Here is a 19,675-nt window from a genome sequence, read left to right on the forward strand (position 1 = left end):
AAATCTAGAGGAAATTCCTAAAAAATGGTAAATTTCATCGAATTCAAATTTTTTTAACAGATTTCTATAGAACTCTATTTTTAAGAATTTTAAAATGTTTTCGTTGTTCCATGCTTCAAAATTATCAATTTGTTTATGTCACTACAAATTCTGTCTTTAGATTCGTTACATGCTTTGGAGTCTTTCAAATTTCAACACTTTTTACTTTTCTGACATCTTTCATTAAAAAAATTTCCACAAAACAATAATAATACAGAGCCGGCTCGTAAGGACCAAAATCCAAAAAAAAAAAAACCCCTCCACAAACGCCATTGAAGATTTTTATAACCCAAACCATGAACGAATTTACATGAATGGGAAAACCAGAAGCACCCTTATCTCGCCCTCACGCTGTCGGCAGGTACAAAAGGCGGCACCTTTGTCGGTAATTACCCCCTCTTTTGGCACTTGTTTAAATTTACCCTCTTGACCACTTCACTTGTTCATTCAAAAATTTTCATTCAACTGAGTAGAGTTCCAAGATGAGTTTCAAAATTTTTTCTCTAGTCCTGTGGGTCCTTGTTCTGATCAACGTGTCATTTTCTTGGTCTTCCACTGTGAACACTTTGATGAAAAGTCGGTCTCTTCTCCAGCTAAATGTAAGTAGTAATTTGGTTTTGGAGGTAGTATTCTACTTTTTTTTTGGATTTCTAGAATGGACTTAGTCCTTCAATCATCGAGAGCGTCGCTGCGGGCGCCCAAATGGCCATGGATGAATGCAAGAGCGTGTTCAAATGGGACAGGTGGAATTGTCCCCAATCTGCTTTCTCCAGGTATTTTCGTTATTTTTTTACTCTCTTATTTTATTTAACGTGTTTCTTCCGTAGACAAACCAATCATTTACCGACCAAAGAAAAAGCTTACACGGACGCAATTATCGCCGCCGGCATTATATACTCAATCACTCGTGACTGTTCAAAAGGGATAATCAAAGGCTGCGGATGTGATCCGAAGTTGCAAACCAAACTACAAGAGAATTCGAATTTGGTCCAATCACTTCTTTCCGAGGAAAAGAAGAAAATGAAAATTGAGAAAGATTGGATGTGGGGAGGATGCTCTGATGATGCGAGCTTTGGGGAGAACTTGGTCTTGAGACTTCTGGAGGATGGTCAGAAGTTCAGTGATCCTCAAGGGTTTGTCAGCAGACACAACAACAGAGTAGGAAGAGAGGTAAAGTTCTTGTCCCAAACTTTATTTGAGATTCTAAGAGATTTTTTTTTCAGATAATCCGAGAGAAAATGTTGAAAACCTGCAAGTGCCACGGCGTCTCCGGAAGCTGCTCCTTCCAAACCTGCTGGATGCAGATGCCGACCTTCCCCCAAATCGCCAAACAACTCCGAGAACGCTACGATAAAGCCATCAAAATATCCTTCGAAAGAGTTAAAGGCGGGCTCACACTGGGTAACAATGTTAGATCTTTGGAAGCGGCAGAAGACTCGTTACCAAACAATTTAGTTTTTCTGGAAGAATCAGAAAATTTCTGCTTCAGCAATAATGCCACAGGTAATACTAACACTCCTCTATAAAATATTTTTTTTAAATATATTTTTGTATACAGGATGGCCCGGAACTAAAGGAAGAGTCTGCTCGAAGACGAACCCTAACACAGTCTCCCTCGCTGAGAAAAGAAGTTGTCGGAATCTGTGCCGCACCTGTGGCTACAAAGTGAGAAAACAGAAGAAAAAAATCAATCATAGATGCAACTGCAAGTTTATTTGGTGCTGCGAGGTTGAATGTGACGTTTGCGTAGAATCCGTAGATGAATATCATTGTGTATAAATTAATTTAAGTTTTGTTGTAATTTATTTTAGGTTAGTAATAAATGGTTGTGACGGTAAACGTCAATTTTATTCTAACCTCCCGTTATCGGAGCTTTAACCACATCCGTGACAAAATTCGTCAGGGTCAGTCAATGTCACTGTTGTCAAAGATTGAGGTTAGAAGTGTGTCGGCATATTTTTTTATAGTCCCACATCTAGTTAATTAAATTCAAAACTCTTCTACGATGGAATGAGATGTACCTGAGGCAGTTACGAAGAGTGCTCAGAAAGTTACATTCAGGTCAGTCAGTATAAAAGTTTGTAAAAAAATCTAAATGCTAGATACTTGAGATTTGTTGTGGAAAATCGTTTTTTCATTGGTTAGAAATCAAGTGGTAATCTGTAATTAAATTAATTAATGGAAACCGGCCAACACTACAGTTTTATCTTTTCTTATCTTAGTTTTCTTTGTTTGCAGCTCCTTGTGTGCAACCTCAAAAGACTGTTTTTAATGGTTTAAAAATAAGCAGAAATTTATCCGAAGATGGTGAGTAAAATACGTATTTTGCTAAGAAATAATTGGAAAAGATTAGAATTGGATTAAATTAAATGCGAGACCACGAGATGTAATTTCTACACCTTTTTTTGTAGATTAGATTTCATGTTTACTTAAATTACAATTAACAATTTTTTTTATGATACGTTAGTTGAAATAGAAGCGGTTGTGTATTGTTGGTTGCCTATCTGAAATAGTAAAGATTTGTCATCGAATTAGCTGTGGAATATACAGTAGACTCTTGATACTTTGAAGTTTTCTCCCATTTCTGTCGATAAATTGAAAAATGTTAATTTGAAGTCCGTCGCGTGGGCGTACAACAAAAAAAGAAAACTTCTGAACAAACCATTCTTAAAAATTCCATTACAGCAGTAAAATTTGATTTTACAATTTTTTTGACTATTTTTAATAAAGGGTTCTTGGAAGTTTTGTTGTAACATAACTGAATATATCTGTTTCACCACAAGAATTCATAGCTTACAAAACATAAGTTTCACGATATTTCTTCAAAGTGGAGTTAGTGGATTTTACGCTCTTTATTCGGATTGGTTTGTTTATTCTGACTATTGTCTGTTTGCCTTTAAACTCTCGTTTCTATGAATTTTTTCTTGTCTTTCTCTCGATTATTTGAATCACTATATTATTTTGAACTTTCTGCGAGGTTCCTTGAATTTCAAATTATCGAGCGTCTACTGTACATTTCTATAGTTTTTAAATTCTAGTTTTCAAAAATTGTTTTTCCTCATTTTATTGAAAACATTTTTTTTGGGACTTTCTAATAATTCGGTGGACTTTCCGAACTATCTCAAAATTTGTAGGATGATTAAAATTTCGAATTTCAGGATTTCAATTTTTTTTTAAATGAATACGAGTATAATTTAACATTAGAAAATAAACAGTTGATTGAAACAAATATTTTGAATTCTATTTTGCTGTATACAAAATAGTTCATGATGGTGTATTTGACATTTTTCTCAAAAACGATGAGAATTTGAAATTTGGGCAACACAAGTACGCAGAATCCAATTCAAATTTTTGAAACAGTTTAAAAAAATTGATTTACATCTGTGATTTTGTTAGTCTTGACTTACTTAAGTGCTTTTTTTGAGCAATTTTAAAAAAATTTGATTTTTGAAATATTCAATTGTGACACTTTTAACGATATATTTAATTATAAATAATTGTGTACATAAATGTGTTACATTTTTTGACATATTTAACGACTGTATATTTCAAAATAGAAAAGTTTACATAAAAAAATCAAAAATGAAAAACAAGATTTTAGCTGTTTTCTTGCAATTCAGAAAATATCACTACCTGCTTAAAAATTGCAGGCTTGATACATATAAATTTTAAATTGTTTTTAGATCAAAATTTTTGATTTTGTGATAAGAATATTAAAAAAATGTTACTTTCGCAGTTTTAAAGTTACAACAATAATAGTAATATGTAATAAAGTTAAGATGTGCTTAAAACAACGTTAAAGTGCACAGTTTTAAAAAGGAAAAGAAACATTGTGAAAAACCCATAAAACCAAACATAAATTTTAAAAAAATTAAAAAAAACCCATATATTGCATTTTTGGATTTTACGTCAAAAATTAAGATTATTTGTGTGTTTAATTTGCTATATGTATCTAATTTGCACCATAAATAAAATTTGCTCAACAAAGAAAAATTATTTCTAATCTTTGTAAACATGTGAGCATAAAATTCAAATTTTGTTTCCAAAGTTTTATTTCTAAAAAAAGTAATACATATACTATGATCTAGTTAAAACAGGTACTTTAGGTGGAAAATAATGTACAGGATAATGTACAGGGAAAATAATATACATTTAATCATACCGGTTAAAATTAAAATATCTTTTTTATTTCAAATCACACCCCTATTTATCATAGACCAGCAAAACATAAAATTTTGCGTTGTGTCGCCTATTTTCGATTAAAATTTTGAAAAAAAGAAATTTTTTAGTTTTGATTTTTACAATTTTTTATATAATTTTTAATAGCCTCGTCTCGCTCGGGTCCGCCTTTTCTGCTTTGAGTTGCGATTTATTGGAATTTTGAATTCTACAGAGACGGAATTAGAGTTTTTTGAGCTACGGGCGCACAATAACATATTGCGCCTCTTAAAAGTGGTTGGAAACGAGTGCTTTACGCTATAAAGATGACAAGTGAAAAGGAAAGTTTTTAAATTTTCTAGATTCTCTCCTAATTTTGCCTACGTTCTCTAGATTTTCTTTGTAGTGTCTAGAATTTTCTTGGATTTTCCGGATGCAAACTCCTCGTTAGATTTTTATATATTTTCATTGGATTCTCTTAAATAATTTACATTGATGTTTGTATTATTTTCCTAACTTCTCAATTCTAAATTGTCTCCGGTTTCCTAAATGATCTTAAAATGTTTCCTAAATGGTTTAGAATTTTCTTCAGATTTTCCAAAATTTTAAAATTCAAAATCAGTTGAATGTTACCGACGCTAAGATAGACAAAATTAACTTTTTTTAGAAAAAAATATTGTTCATATTAACAAGTACAAGGTGTTTATAAATGTTTTTGATATCAAGGGTGGCTATGAAATGTTAAAGAAATTTGACATTTATTTATAACAAATGTAGTTTGGATTTTTCAACTGACAGTTGTAGTAACCTTAATCATGGAGCAAAGTAAGTTTAAAAAAAAACTGTTCTAGTTGTGGCTTGAAACCTGAAAATCATAAACTTGGACACAAAACCGTAACTGAAACCTCGTTGACGGAAGTACAATATGAATAATTTTCAAGATATTCACTATAAAAACAAATTGGCAAAATAGGGCTTGACCGGAATTCCAGAGCCACCCTTGATGCTAGAAACATTTATAAACACCTTGTACTATTTTGCTGTATATTTTTGCAGCAATTTTTGAACACTTTTGTATAAAACGCTCACACTTTCTTTTTAATAGGAAAATCTCAATTAAAATCTGACATGATTTTTGAATCGCACAGCGTTCAGGAATTTACAGTTTTTGAATTTGAAGCGCTTTAAGTTGGCCAATCGCTGTGCATAAATTACTGCAAAATATGCTATGCTACCTGTAAAGATTTTTGTTTATAGCGCACGCTAATGTGCTGCGATTGGTCAACGGGTGCGCACCAACAAATTTGATAATGCGCAAGCGCACAAATGAGCTGTTGGTCGCTTTTAGATGTGGCAGTGGCGGCGTATCACGTAGAGTTTAAGCAATAAGTAACAAACATTTGATGTTTTATTTACCGTTTTACTCTATTTTAATGATGTTATCGTCAAATTATAATTTAAAAGTGTGTAATTAATAACAATAAGAGTTAAAAAAAATACACTTGCGACGCCTATGCATGCTCTTTAGAAAGTATTTGCCGACTATCATTATCGTCGATAATTTTTTATTTCGCCTTTTTATAGTCTCGGTTTTATGACAGTATTATTGCTACTAAAATGACCTTAATCTTAATCCGTCGTTCTGAATTATCGCGGACTGTAGTAAACTTAAGACGTTATGTAAAAAAGATTACACATGAAATTGATAAAGCTATTATAAATCTGGAAGAGAGAATTCATCGCCAGAATAAAAATAATTTTAGTGCGGTTACAACTAACTTCAAAATGAGTTTGGTTTCGGTCCTACTAGCTCACAAATTTCTCGTTATTTTCATGTTAGCTACCACAGCTTTTGGAATAGCTACCATCGTCCTAGGAGTGGATAATGCCAAGCTGAGGTCAGAGCTCAAGGATTTAAGTGTTGCTACAACTGAAAAACCAACAACTCCGGATAATCCAACAACTCCGGATAATCCAACAACTCCGGATAATCCAACAACACCAACAGAACCCGCTCCAGACATGTCTAAATATCGACTCCCAACTTCCGCCGTGCCTACAAATTACGATCTCTACTTGTATCCAAATCTAGAGACTGGACTGTTTAGAGGAACCGTCGGCATTGATACCAACATCGTAGAAACTAATAATAAAGTAGTTCTTCATTCGCATCAATTAACAGTAACGAGAGTTAAAATTGATGATGTTGAAGGTAGATTTGAGCTTGATGAAGCTTTTGAACTTCTCAGTATTCAAAAGTCGGATGGATCGAACTTTGCTGGAGGATCTGCAGTAAAAATTGACATCGAGTTCGAAGGGGATATGAAGAAGAGGATTGTGGGGTTGTACACCAGTTCCTATACTAATCCGGAGAATCAAACGAGGTAAGTTTGTTGTGCATTTTTTTTTCAATTTAGTTAGTTTAAATTGATCTCATATTAATTTTTTCAAAAATCTTTCGAATTTCTTAAGATATTCATATTTTGAGCAAGGAAAAACGAAATGTTTGGGCCACCCAGACATTTTTTTGTCCCATTTCAACTTTGGTATCTTTGAGAACATGGTACTTTATCAATTTCCTGAAAATAATCTTGAGAAGAATATAGTTTAGTTTCGAATATACGGAGTGTTTTCCCATACCTTGCATGCATTGACTAAAAAAATAAATTCTAGAAAATTTTGCAAGTCAATTGTAGAAAATGTATTAGTAAGAAATAATAGCTAAAGAAATATAATTAAAAAAAAATATCTCATTGATATTACTTGACGCTACATATTTCAAAATGGCGACCAAATGACAAATTGAAATGTTTCTAAAAGTATGATACCTATTTTTATTTAAATTTAGTGTCAAACTAAAACTCAAGAAGTGCACTTTCGAATCTAGAATAAACTTCTGGTTTAGTCGGTACAAGTTTTTTTCCACTCTTGTTTCTCTGTGACAATTTATACAAGGTGTTTATAAATGTTTCTAGCATCAAGGGTGGCTCTGGAATTCCTGACGTGCACTGTTTTGCATCTTTTTGTTTTCATAATGAATATAACTATCTTGAAAATTAGTTTTAATGTTACTGTTATCAAGAATTCTATAGGATAGAAAAGAAGACTTATTTTACCACTGTTTCAACACATCTTTTGTTAATTAAAATTATAACACTTCTTGTTAAAGTAAATTTTTTGACTCAACAGATTAAGGACTAAATGCATAAAATTGTACAGGGTGTCCTGTACACAGTTTTTTAGAGTGGTCCACTTCACTTGGAGTTATGTATTGTGTGATTCATTAAATTTCCATTCGCAGTTGGCTTTGAGAAAAAAATTCATGTCGTAACTAACACCATTACAGTAGTTTCGACTTAATATTTGCGAGATTTGCTAGTTATCGAACAAGAAGTCAACGCACGTCCAAAATACACCGCCTACCTAGAATGGAAATTTAATGAATCACACGATACCTACTCATATAAAAATTGGATTAATAAACAGATTAACGATTAAACGCTTATAATGGATTTTACGAAAAATATTATATCAAGCTGTAGACAAATACGATTAAGGTGATCATATCAAATCGACAAATGACAAGATATCGTTTTGAAAACTCATATAAAAATTGGATTAATAAACAGATTAACGATTAAACGCTTATAATGGATTTTACGAGAAATATTATATAAAGCTGTAGACAAATACGATTAAGGTGATCATAACAAATCGGCAAATGACAAGATATCGTTTTGAAAACAATGATTTATTTATTGCGGTCTTAATCTATGTTCAGTGTTCATTGTCTCTAAATTTGATTAATTTATTGTATTAGAAACGGAAATATTTATTTAAAAGTTTTGAGGGTTTCCCTAGTAACATCCTGTATATACTCGTACTTATAATAATTAAAAGTATATTTTTCATGTCAAAAAACAGAAAATTATCATTTTGGCCAATAATGGACTTTCGAACATTCCAAATATTTCAGCTTTTGAAGATTTTATCAATTAGGAGTACCTATATTTTTAGTTTGTCTAACTGTTAATGTAAAATCATTCCAATATGTTAAAAAGAATACAAAATACAATATTTTCCGAACTTAAAAACTACAATAAATGACATAACTACGAAAACACGGCCAAAATAAGAAACAAAATACATAGCTCAATATTTAAAACTTAAACATTCCATTTATAAAATTTATGTTATTTTTGTTTCCAACCGATTGGCTGTAATCAAAAAACAATCGACAAATAAATCACCAAATGTGATAACGTCTCCAAGTTCGATTGTATTGCAATTAGGAGTGCAAATTTAAATTTTAATTGGAAAGACTCAAAATTGTAAAAACTTCAAAATACATAAATCAAAATTAACATGGTTGGTCTGAAAATTTTTTGACAATGTCATTTCCAATTTTCTGATATTCTACTATAGGAGATGACGGCACAACAAAATAATGTTTGATTTACAATTGAAGAGGCCCAGATTAGCTTTTTTTTCAGCAAGTTTCGAAATGATAGTGTTTTACGCACTAAACGTAAATTTTGGACGTAAGAGCTATTTCGCACGTGTAATAAACAAGATTTTTTCTACAATCGCAGCAAAACGATCTTACGCCCGCCCTATGAGCTCGTTGAACAAACCTCACGTCTAGTGCATAAAACACGACCATTTCGCAACTTGTTGCTAATTTATATACTTACAATGTCATTGCCTAAACGTGTGAACTTTTTTTCGGGGCTTTAAGAGCTATATTATAAGATTGTTTTTCAATTGTTTCCGATGCTCTAATAAACTTCTTAAAGCACTGTTTCGTGAGTTGGCGTTTCAACCAACTTAACCGTTCTTGAAAATGCCCCCAAAAGGAAACTTCAAAATGTTTTTCAAAAAATACATCAATGTAATGCTTCAACAGGAAAAATAGTATAAAACACACGTTTTATAAGACACTGAATGAAACTTGTGTTTTAATATACTTAGTGTTACACACATATTTAAAAACGTCTCATTTCGAACTCAAAATGTCAAATTTATACAGCGATTGTACAATAGTATAGTAAAGAACATGTTTTATAATGGCCAATTTGGTGCACGGGGTCCCGGTGTACAAAACGAGCCGTAGGCGAGTTTTGTATGGGGCGAGTGCACCAATGCCATTATAAAACAAGTCCTTTATACTATTTTTTCGAATTTGCACCCCTTTTTTAATAATAAAATTAAATTTTAGAATTCTAAGAGTTTTCGTGTTACACGATTGGTAATGGTTTTGTAACCACGACTTGCCACTTGATTATCAAATTTAATTTAAAATTTGACATTTATTGAGTTTCACTGTCACTGAATTTTGAGATAACGTAACCTAACCTCACAGCCAGTATTCATATCTATTATATTTAGGTACAATTATTGTTGACCGCAAAGGACAGTTCAATTATATTCATACATTTTTATTCACGCAGCAATTTATTAAACACAAATCGTAAAAACCAAATTGACCAAGAACTTGACAGGAGACAGGTGACAGCCAGACTAATTAGTTCTGCCAATTCTTAAAAAACTAAATTTCCTACTTTGAGTTCTTTTATAGATACCTATAAACGACTCCAAATTGAGTACTCTAATGGACCTATTAAAGCGGCAAAATTCGAAAAAAAATATTTAGGAATATGTATAAAGATTTTTTGAAAATCGGGACGGATTTTGGATTGTTTTGACATTTTGATAGAAATTTTGTATTTTGTAGAAAATCAAATTTAAAATCTTCAATTTTGGGTTTAAAATTATGTTTTTTTTTTCCTGTTTTTGAATTATCGCAAGCTCATAAAATTTGGAAAATATATAAATCAAAATTAACAAGATTGGTGCAATTTTTTAATATTCTAATATGTAGATGGCGCCACAACAAAATAATTTTATTTTAAAAGAAGCCGAAATAGCTATTTTTGCAACAAGTTTTACTTACGCACTAGACATGAAGTAACCTAACCTCACAGCCAGTATTCATATCTATTATATTTAGGTATAATTATTGGACGTAAGAGCTATTTTGCACGTGTAGCAAACAATATTTTTTTCTACAATCGCAGCAGATCGATCTTACGCATGTCCTATGGGCTCGTTGAACAAACTTCACGACTAGTGCGTTAAACACCACCATTTCGAAACTTGTTGCTAGTTTACTTACAATATCAGTGCCTAAAAATGTTAACTTGTACTTTTTTCTGATTCAATGCTTTAAGACCTATATTTATAGCATTGTTATTCAGTTGTTTCCGATGCTTTAAGAAGCTTCTTAAAGCATTCTTTTGTGAGTTGCTAGTCCTATCAATTGCTCGTCAAAACTATGAAATTCGTCCAATACTAAACGTCATTTGATGACATTTGATGATTGATGACATCAAATTGTGTTTTAAAAAAGACGTTGAAACAATGGCTCAGCAAAAAAAATGTATAAATCAGACGTTTAATAAGAAATTGTACTTAAACTTGTGCTTAAAATCGACTTATTTTGAAATCAAAATGTCAACTTTATATGGCGATTGTTGATAAAAAAATCTTTAGGAATTTACCTACAAATTTTTTGAAAAGCGAGACCGATTTTGGATTTTTTTTGACATTTTGATAGAGATTTTGTGATTTAAAATTTAAAAACTGCAATTTTGGGTTTTCAATTTTTGCTCGTTTTTTAACTATCCCAGACTCATGAATGTTAAATTTGAAAAATACATATCGAAAAATACGATTTTTTAACGTAAATTGCAATAAATTTCAAATTCACATTTTTCTAAAATCTAATAGATTCGAAACTTTGAAATCTGAGGTTTCTAAAAATACAGAATTTTAAAATTTAACAAAATATTAATTTCTTTGAAATCATTTCAGATAATTTTTGGTATTCTTCGACATTATTCCGTTTTATTATGTAGATATTCTCTTTTTTGGCTTCTTTATACAGAATTCTACGGGAGAAAATGTAAGTTTTCGGCATTGTAACTATTTTTTCTTTTAATAACAATTTTTAAAACGTCACTTTAGCCACGAGAGGTTTAGAAACGCGTTACATACTATACTTTTTCTACGACTTTGAGTTATTATTAAAACCTGTCAATTGTTTTTCACGTGACAAGCGCCTACTAAAACACTATCTTGGCCAAATCAATCCCTCACTGTAACGACCCATAAATAAAATTATGCAAAATTATTCAATCCCAATCTGCACAGCAATGACATAACTCGTTCTTTCCTTCCTTAGCCATGCCCAATTGACTTCCCCGCGAAGTCGTTACATAACGAAAAAACGAAAAACCGTTGCGTGCTCGGAATGCCCGAGTACCGCTCTGAAACCTTTGTCCATCGACTTGGTCAGCACGAAGACGGTGTAACGACTCCAATCTCCCTTCCATCGCGAACACGTGAACAATTTAGAAACGTTTTGTTTTCCAGTGAAATGTTCAACAAACTGCAAGTGAATAATGTCCAGTGCCAGTGCCACACCGAAAAAGTCCCGGAAAACGTTCGCGGTTCTTCTTAGTTGTTGTCTTTTCCTCGCCATAACATGCGCGTGTTTACTGGCGGCCCTCGTCTTGATCGGAAAACACATCATTTATAACAACGCACCGGAAAGAACTGTGAGGATTCAAGTGGTGAATTCACACGTGCCGTTTCGACTTCCTAATGATACCAAACCGATTAATTATGACATTACGTTGAAGCCCAATTTAACCACTGGAAATTTCGAAGGTACAGTCGATGTCACGGTAAATGTGACCAGAACCAGAAGAGATGTAATTCTACACAGCAAAAACCTCAAAATCAATGCGATAGAACTAAAGAATCTAAACAAATCGAAAGTGTTTAGTATCGCCAACGTCGAAGAAAACCTCGAGGATGAACTCCTGATAATTAAAACGCAAGAAGTTGTTCTTCCGGGTGTTTATAATCTTCATATTGCGTACAATGGCAGCATGCTGAACAAACTCGTTGGACTTTATAGGAGCAACCGTGTAGATAATATTACTGGTGTTACAAGGTAATTGCAAGAATTAACGTGAAGGATGAATTTATGTAATCAATTTTTTAATGATTAGATACTTGTGTTGGAAATTAAAATGAAAGTGAGGTTTGTAGCTCAGCGGTGCGCTTACCTTCAACTAAATTTGCATAATAAGTGAATTACGTACGGCGAAAACGTTATAACAGAGTTGGCAATTATTACAATCTATGCATGCAAGAATTGGATTAATTTGAATAATTTACTTCCTCGTGCTTGTGTCGCGGCTTTGGGGAACGTAAACAGGGAGTTTGGTGCTGTTAAGGCGTCTCGCTCTTGTTCTATAGTTTTCTTAATTTCTATTTTCTTCTTCCATATTGTTTTTGAATTTTTGTTTTCGTACTTACATTTTCTATACTTTTTTATTCTATGCAGACATTTTTTACGCAAATTCATTCTTTCTCTCTTCCTCATTGTCGTAATTTTCGCTACTTATACTTTCTTATTTTTTTTCTTTCTGCTTTCTTCTACTTTTAAGCTTGTAATATATCTTTTATTCTGTTTACTACCCTTTTAAAATTTTATTTGATATTCTTGTTAGATCTTTTTCTATATTTTGCCTTTCTCCTGTGGTGTTTTTTATTGTATTTATTTATATATTTGTTTATGTATATATTTATTTTATTGTATTTATTCTTTCTTATTTTAGTCATATTTGATCGATATTTGTAGAATTCTTGTCTAGAAAGCTGCCAAACTGAAAACTGGAATTTTTAAAAAAAGAGTGTCTCGAGAATTAATCATATAGAACATTTAAATGTAAAAATGAATTTTAAATACAAGGTGTTTATAAATGTTTCTAGCATCAAGGAGAACTATGAAAGTCAAAGGAATTTGGCGGTTATTACAAATGTGGGTTTAGATTTTTTTTAACTAACATTTGTAGTTGTAATAAGCTGTTCTAATTGTGATTTGAAACCTGAAAATCAAAAACTTGGACAAAAAAACTGTAATTGAAATGTCGTTGACGGAAGTGACTTTTCAAGTAATTTTTAACTTAGTTATATTCACTATGAAAATAAAGCGGCAAAATATTTAGTGCATGACAGGAATTCCATAGCCACTCTTGATTCTAGAAACATTTATAAACACCCTGTAGGTACATACTCAAGAAATTTAAAAAAAAATGATTAAAACCAATTTGATTTCCCAGTTCGGTGTAGGTATATAAAAATTTTGAATTATTTTGTAACCTTATTAGTCAAAATTTATTATTTTATAAATCTTCAAATTATACAAATGAAATCTCAATAGTTCAGAAACCTCGAAAAGAAAGAGATTGTCTGAGAAAGGTCATCATATTCAAAAATTAAACAAAATCCAAAAATTTTAAAGTCTGAGGTTTAAAAAATTCCTCAATTTTTGGTAAAACTATCTCAAAATGAACACACGATCCAAAATTTGAAACATTTTTATATATTTTTTGACTTATCATTAATGCATAGTTATTAAAACAATTTTGGCAATTTAAGATCAAAACTTTTTTTAAAAAAAGTACACATAATTGAATTTCAATCAGTTATTCACATGCATTTTAACAATTTTAAGACTCAAAAACAATCAACATCTACTAGAAATGTCAAAGTGCTTTAAAGTGAAACAAAAGAAAATCTTTATAGATTCTATACATTTTCCTAACTTGAAGCAAAACTTCATATTTAAAAATTAAAATATGTATTAATAAATTGTAAAAAAAAGTTAAGTTAAAAAAATTCTTGAAAAACCAAAAAACAAAGAAGCAGTGATATTAAAATATTTCTGTGAGAGTCAAAAATTTTAAACTGGAAATCCGAAAAATTGGCAACATATTACAAAGCTTCTTCTACTTTTGGATTATAACTTTATAAAAGTATTAAGTGAAACTAGAGAACAAAAAATTTTGGGGAAAAATGTTTTTGGAACTAATCTTCAAACTTTCAAGTCAATAAAAAATGAATTGTTCAAAAAACGTGGACATTCAAAAACAAAGAAAATGGTACAATATTTCAAAATGAAACAAGAAAAACTAATTGTGTTTTTTATAATTGTTAATTGCTTCTGAATAAATTTGCTGTCTTTTTTTACTATTTTGACTAGAACTAAAAACGAATGAAAACTGTTTTTTGTTTTTTAGTTCAAAATTGAACTAAAATCGCTACTCTACGTTGTGACATTCGCCTGCATATTTCGAAATACAGTACCGCTAAAAAGTATCTGTCCACTTAAAAATATAATTAATTCTTTTGCGATTTTGCTGTTATTTTTGCTATTTCTGTGGTAAGCGATAATCATTGCACTCGTTTCCAAACTTAACTTAGCTTTCTTCACCATTTCTGTAGAAACCTGCCACTAATTTTTAGAGAAAAACTTGAAAAACAATTAAACGATTAAAAAAAACGGTAAACGTCAATCAACACTTTTGTTTTTGCAATTATAGGCTGATGGATTGTAAAAACGTGTGAAACGATCTCTTTGTCAAAATTTTTAAAAGTACAAAAAATAAAAAAATGATATTTTCAAAAATATCAAAAAAAGAAAAAAAGTTGTTAGCAACAATGAAGTTTATAAACATGAAAACAAAAAACGCCAAACAAAAGCGGAGGAAAGAAATTATTTTGGAGTAACTTAAAAAAATGTTGGTGGGCACTTTTGAGCGGTAGTGTATCTAAATCCAAAAATCCAAAATTTATGTACTATAAAATGGGAATACTATTTTCGGAATATTTAAAAAGTAAAAATTATTGTATTTGAGGAATGTAGTTTCTAAAAACACCTAGAAAACTGTCAAATATTATTAATGTCTAGGAATAAATAGTCAATAATTTCAAATTTGGCGCCTTCCAAAATAGATATTCGCGAAATTCGAAAATTCGTAGTAGCCACTATTTAAACAAATGAAAATAGATTAAAAACTTATAAACAATAAAAAAAAATGCAAGACCCAAGCTCAATTTGATTTTATCGTTATCACCTGTTCAATAAAATCTGAACTATAAATCGAACATCTGTTTTATGGACCGAAAGTGATATTCCACATAATAAAAGTAGAAAATGTCGCGTCACGAATGGTTGTATATTTTATGATCACGTGTAATTTAAAAAGAATAAAAACCTTCATTGTGGTTTTAATTATTTACGATTTTCTTCGACAAAAACGTACCAATGCTTTCTAAATCCTCCAAACAGAATAATTTAACAATGACAATTTGATGCCCAGAATTTTTTGCTTTCGACTGTGCATACCTACAATATGCAACAAAATGTAAATTATTATCACTTGTTTCAGACCTATAGCAACTTCAAAATTCGAGCCGACTTACGCCAGACAAGCTTACCCTTGCTTTGATGAACCCAACCTAAAAGCAACTTACGAAGTTCATCTACTGAAACCTGACGATGATACCTACATTGCCTTGTCCAACAATCCACAAAACGTAAGTTATTTCAAACGTGGAAACAACATTTTTATCTGTTTAATTTTAAGACGGAAGAAAAAGTCGATGGGGGCGTTTTAGTCCATTTCGACAAAACTGTCAAGATGTCAACTTACCTCTCCTGTTTCATTGTCTCTGATTTTAACTACACAGAGACAAATTTTGAGAATGGCGGAACTGCGCCAATACCATTCCGAGTTTATGCCAGTCCGCACCAGTTAGACAAAACTACGTACGCAGGAGAGGTCGGAAAGAAAGTTATCGAATATTTTATCGATTATTTTGGTATTCCGTACCCCCTCCCCAAGTTAGGTAAGTGAGCGCGTGGTTGCTCCCCTCCGAAGTTCACTACAACATTTTTTCCAGACATGGTCGCCATCCCTGATTTCGTCTCCGGCGCCATGGAGCACTGGGGCCTCGTTACCTTCAGAGAAACTGCTCTTTTGTACGACCCGTTGGAGCACTCCGCCAGCAACAAACAGCGAGTTGCCGGAGTGGTCTCCCACGAACTCGCCCACAGCTGGTTTGGAAATCTTGTTACGATGGACTGGTGGGACAACCTGTGGCTCAATGAGGGCTTCGCGACGTATATCGCTGATAAGGGCGTCCACGAGGCCGAACCCACCTGGGGAATGGTAATAATAATAATATCTCATTCTTTTTATTATAACTTTTGTGGGTCTGGAACTCTTCTAGCTGGAGCAGTTTCAAATCAACACCCTCCATTCGATTCTCTCCCTGGATGCCACCCAAGGCTCTCACCCCATCATCCAGAAAGTGGAGACCCCGGACCAGATTACTGAAGTTTTTGACTCCGTTTCGTACAACAAAGGAGCATCAGTGTTGAGAATGTTGGAGTCGGTGGTAACCCCAGAACACTTCAAATCAGGCGTAACGAACTACTTGACGAAGCACGCTTATGGAAATGCAGTGACGCAAGACCTCTGGGACGAAATCCAAGAAGTCGTTGGTGATGGGTTGAACGTGACGGAGTTCATGGAGACCTTCACGGTGCAAATGGGGTATCCTGTTCTTAGTGTTCGGGAGGACGGGGATAAGTATATTATTACCCAAAAGAGGTTCCTGAAGGACTACGACTCGACCAGGAAACAAAAAAGCTCGCCTTTGAAGTAAGATTCCAGTTTGGGGGAGTAAAGACCAACTGTTATTTTGTAGCTACAAGTGGAGCGTCCCCATTACCTATGTCACGAATTCGGAGGCTTCGTCTTCGATCCACTGGTTCAACTACAAGGAAAACGAGTGTAAGTGTTGTTTCGGCGTTGCAACTTCCACTCGTACGAAACGCTGCACTTTCCGCGCTCGCTCCTTAATATACTGTCGGCCATTTTGTTTTAGTTACCATTCCTAAACCCGCCGGAATTGAGTGGCTCAAATTCAACCCCGACCAAATCGGGTACTACCGGGTAAACTACGAGAACTGGGACCCTCTCATTGAAAACATTTCCAAAATGAAGAGTACCGACAAAACTCATTTACTGGAAGAAGCCTTCAGCATTGCGGAATCCGGCGAACTAAGCTACGAAGTACCTCTGACGATGACGAAATTTTTGGACAACGAAACGGACTACGTCACGTGGAGCGTGGCCTCCTCAAAGTTGCAAGGAATTGCGAATTACCTGCAGAATTCACAGTACGACGCCGATTTTAAGGTAAACTTGGTTTGACAGTTTGGGGTGAAGTGCTACTACCAACATGATAAATAAAACGGAGCTGCTTTTTTACAGAACTACGTGAACGAATTGTTGGAGCCATTGTACACAAGTTTGAGTTGGGATGAATCTGATGACATCGAGCTCCATTTAACGAAGTAAGATTGATCGATATATACATGGTGATTCTAAATTTTTTACCAGATTAACTCGTGTCGTCATTCTGAACCTTGCCTGCGTGATGAACAATGGCGATGCCTTAAGCCAAGCAAAATCGCGCTTCGAGGAATGGATCAATGATCCTTCAACCTCCATCAGTCCAAACTTGAGAACCTTAATTTACAAATTTGGTAAGTAACTCACAGGGCTACCAACCGACTTCAAATTTCACTATTTTACTTCTGATGGTAGGAATGGTAACCGCTGATGAGACTTCATGGAACAAACTTTTCGAGCTCTTCGCTCAAGAGTCTGATGCAAACGAGAAGCTCAAACTTATGAATGGGTTGGCTAACGTCAGAAACCCATCATTGCTGACCAAGTCTGTGCTTTGTTCTTGTGAAAATTCTCTTAACTTTGTCTTTCAGATTGATAGAATTGGCTAAGGATGAGACTTACGTTCGTAGCCAGGACTATTTCACGTTGCTCCAGTATATTGCGGCGAATCCTGTTGGCGCACCTATCGTCTGGGACTACGTCAGGTAATAATCACTAGAGAATCAATCAATAGTTTCATAATTTCGGGAATTCCAGGGAAAATTGGCCGTTCCTAGTGGAGAGATTTGGTCTGAATGATCGGTATTTGGGACGATTGATTCCTAGCATTACCGGGAGATTTTCGACCAGCACGAAACATAAAGAGGTAATTGTGTTGGTAGCACTGTCTTATTAACACGTTGAGGTTAATTTTTGTATTTTAGATGCAATACTTCTTCCAAGAGTATCCTGATGCTGGCGCCGGGGCTGCCGCTCGTGTTCAAGCTCTTGAGACAGTTTCTAATAACATCAAGTGGCTTAGTAAACATAAAACAATCGTTGAAAACTGGATAGGAAATAACAAGCAAGCTGTGTGAGATGTTGCTCAATGTTATTGTAACCAAAATATTGTATTATAAATAATAAAGTTTGTTACGTTGACATATCTAGGAAAAGGAAATTGTAGAAAATCTAGAGACCTGGAATTCCTTAGAAAGTGTAAGATTTGAAAAATGGAAAAAAAAAATTAAAAGTACAAGACCTAAAAAGAAATTCAAGAAATCTCTGGAGTTTTTATAGAGGTAAATTTTGTTTAACAAGCTCGTATGGGTAGTTCGGACAACACCTCGCGTGCGCAAGATCTCTTTATTGAGATTGTAGAAAAAGTCTTGTTTATTACGCGTGTGAAATAGCTCTTATGCACGCGACATGTAATGGATAAAACACTACCATTTCGCAACTTGTTGCAAAATTAGTTATTACGATTATAATTTTTTACTACGACCCCATATGAAAGTGGCGTTTTCCACACGGTTAAATGACTTCGAAAGTTGATGATTTCGTACATCCATTTCCGAAAGTAAAAGTCACTAGTGTGATATGAATATATCCGCACAGACCTGTCAAAATTGACAGTTATTTTCAAATACAAATGTAATTCTTAAATTTTTGTCTTAAATATCTAGACGATTCACTGTAAACAACATGAATAATGGTAAAAATTAATTGGTTAGGTCGTTTTTGATAGGTCTGTGCGGATATATTCATATCACACTAGTAACTTTTACTTTCGTAAATTGATGTACAAAAACATCAACCATCTAAATATGTGGAATACGTCATTTTTTATGAGGTTGTAGAAAAATGACATTTAGAATAGAGAAGAGTTGAACTATTGTCGAATCTTATGGTTTCTTCCTGATGATGAAAGGTCGTAGGAAAAATTGTGTACATAACTCGTCGGAAAGTGTCTTTCTTACACTCGTGCATCTAGATTTACACTCGTGCAAAATTGGTCACTTTACGTACTTGTTATGTAAATATCTATTTTGACTATGCAAAGACTACAAAATAGTGAAAATAGCAAACATTAGGACAAATAAATCTAAAAAAGAATCCGAAAAATTAGTGAACAATGTATTTTTTAGTATTTTAAGTATTCGCTTTCAAAAATAGCTGTTTTACGGACTCATTTAAGTCTCTAAAATGAATCTTTTTCGGACTAAATTGTTGCTATGAAAACTAATAATAGTATATTATAATATAAATTTATAAGTAAGCCTTTAAAACACGCACAACGAATTTAAGAACACGACGCGTCAGCGTTAACGTCGTAAGTATTTTAAAGGCGCTTATAAACGAGTGTTATACGCTATTTT

The 19,675-nt window shown here is 33.1% G+C and overlaps 2 protein-coding genes across 3 annotated transcripts; both read left to right on the forward strand.

The window, feature by feature from the left end:
- The first annotated feature begins 521 nt into the window (after positions 1–521).
- wntD (wnt inhibitor of Dorsal) lies at positions 522–1,818 on the forward strand. Its single transcript, XM_088035108.1, has 5 exons — positions 522–638; positions 694–812; positions 867–1,209; positions 1,263–1,542; positions 1,598–1,818. The coding sequence occupies exons 1-5, from the start codon at positions 522–524 to the stop codon at positions 1,816–1,818; spliced, it is 1,080 nt and encodes a 359-aa protein (XP_087891234.1).
- Positions 1,819–1,946: 128 nt separating this feature from the next.
- On the forward strand, positions 1,947–18,458 carry LOC148176460 (aminopeptidase A). Of its 2 annotated transcripts, XM_088034319.1 has the most exons (15): positions 1,947–2,100; positions 2,278–2,346; positions 6,038–6,581; positions 15,504–15,651; positions 15,702–15,963; positions 16,018–16,286; positions 16,348–16,781; positions 16,828–16,913; positions 17,008–17,321; positions 17,397–17,479; positions 17,526–17,671; positions 17,733–17,862; positions 17,909–18,022; positions 18,075–18,183; positions 18,242–18,458. In XM_088034319.1, exons 1-15 carry the CDS (start codon positions 2,055–2,057, stop codon positions 18,392–18,394), a joined length of 2,907 nt encoding a protein of 968 aa, XP_087890445.1. In that variant the 5' UTR covers positions 1,947–2,054; the 3' UTR covers positions 18,395–18,458. The 2 variants fall into 2 exon arrangements, with proteins under 2 accessions (XP_087890445.1, XP_087890446.1); XM_088034320.1 differs by lacking the exons at positions 1,947–2,100; positions 2,278–2,346; positions 6,038–6,581 and adding an exon at positions 11,499–12,217.
- The last annotated feature ends 1,217 nt before the right edge of the window (positions 18,459–19,675 follow it).

The sequence above is a fragment of the Gnatocerus cornutus genome, chromosome 4 (assembly GCF_029298725.1).
Source record: "Gnatocerus cornutus isolate USDA-ARS CGAHR chromosome 4, icGnaCorn1.1, whole genome shotgun sequence".
Taxonomy (NCBI): domain Eukaryota; kingdom Metazoa; phylum Arthropoda; class Insecta; order Coleoptera; family Tenebrionidae; genus Gnatocerus; species Gnatocerus cornutus.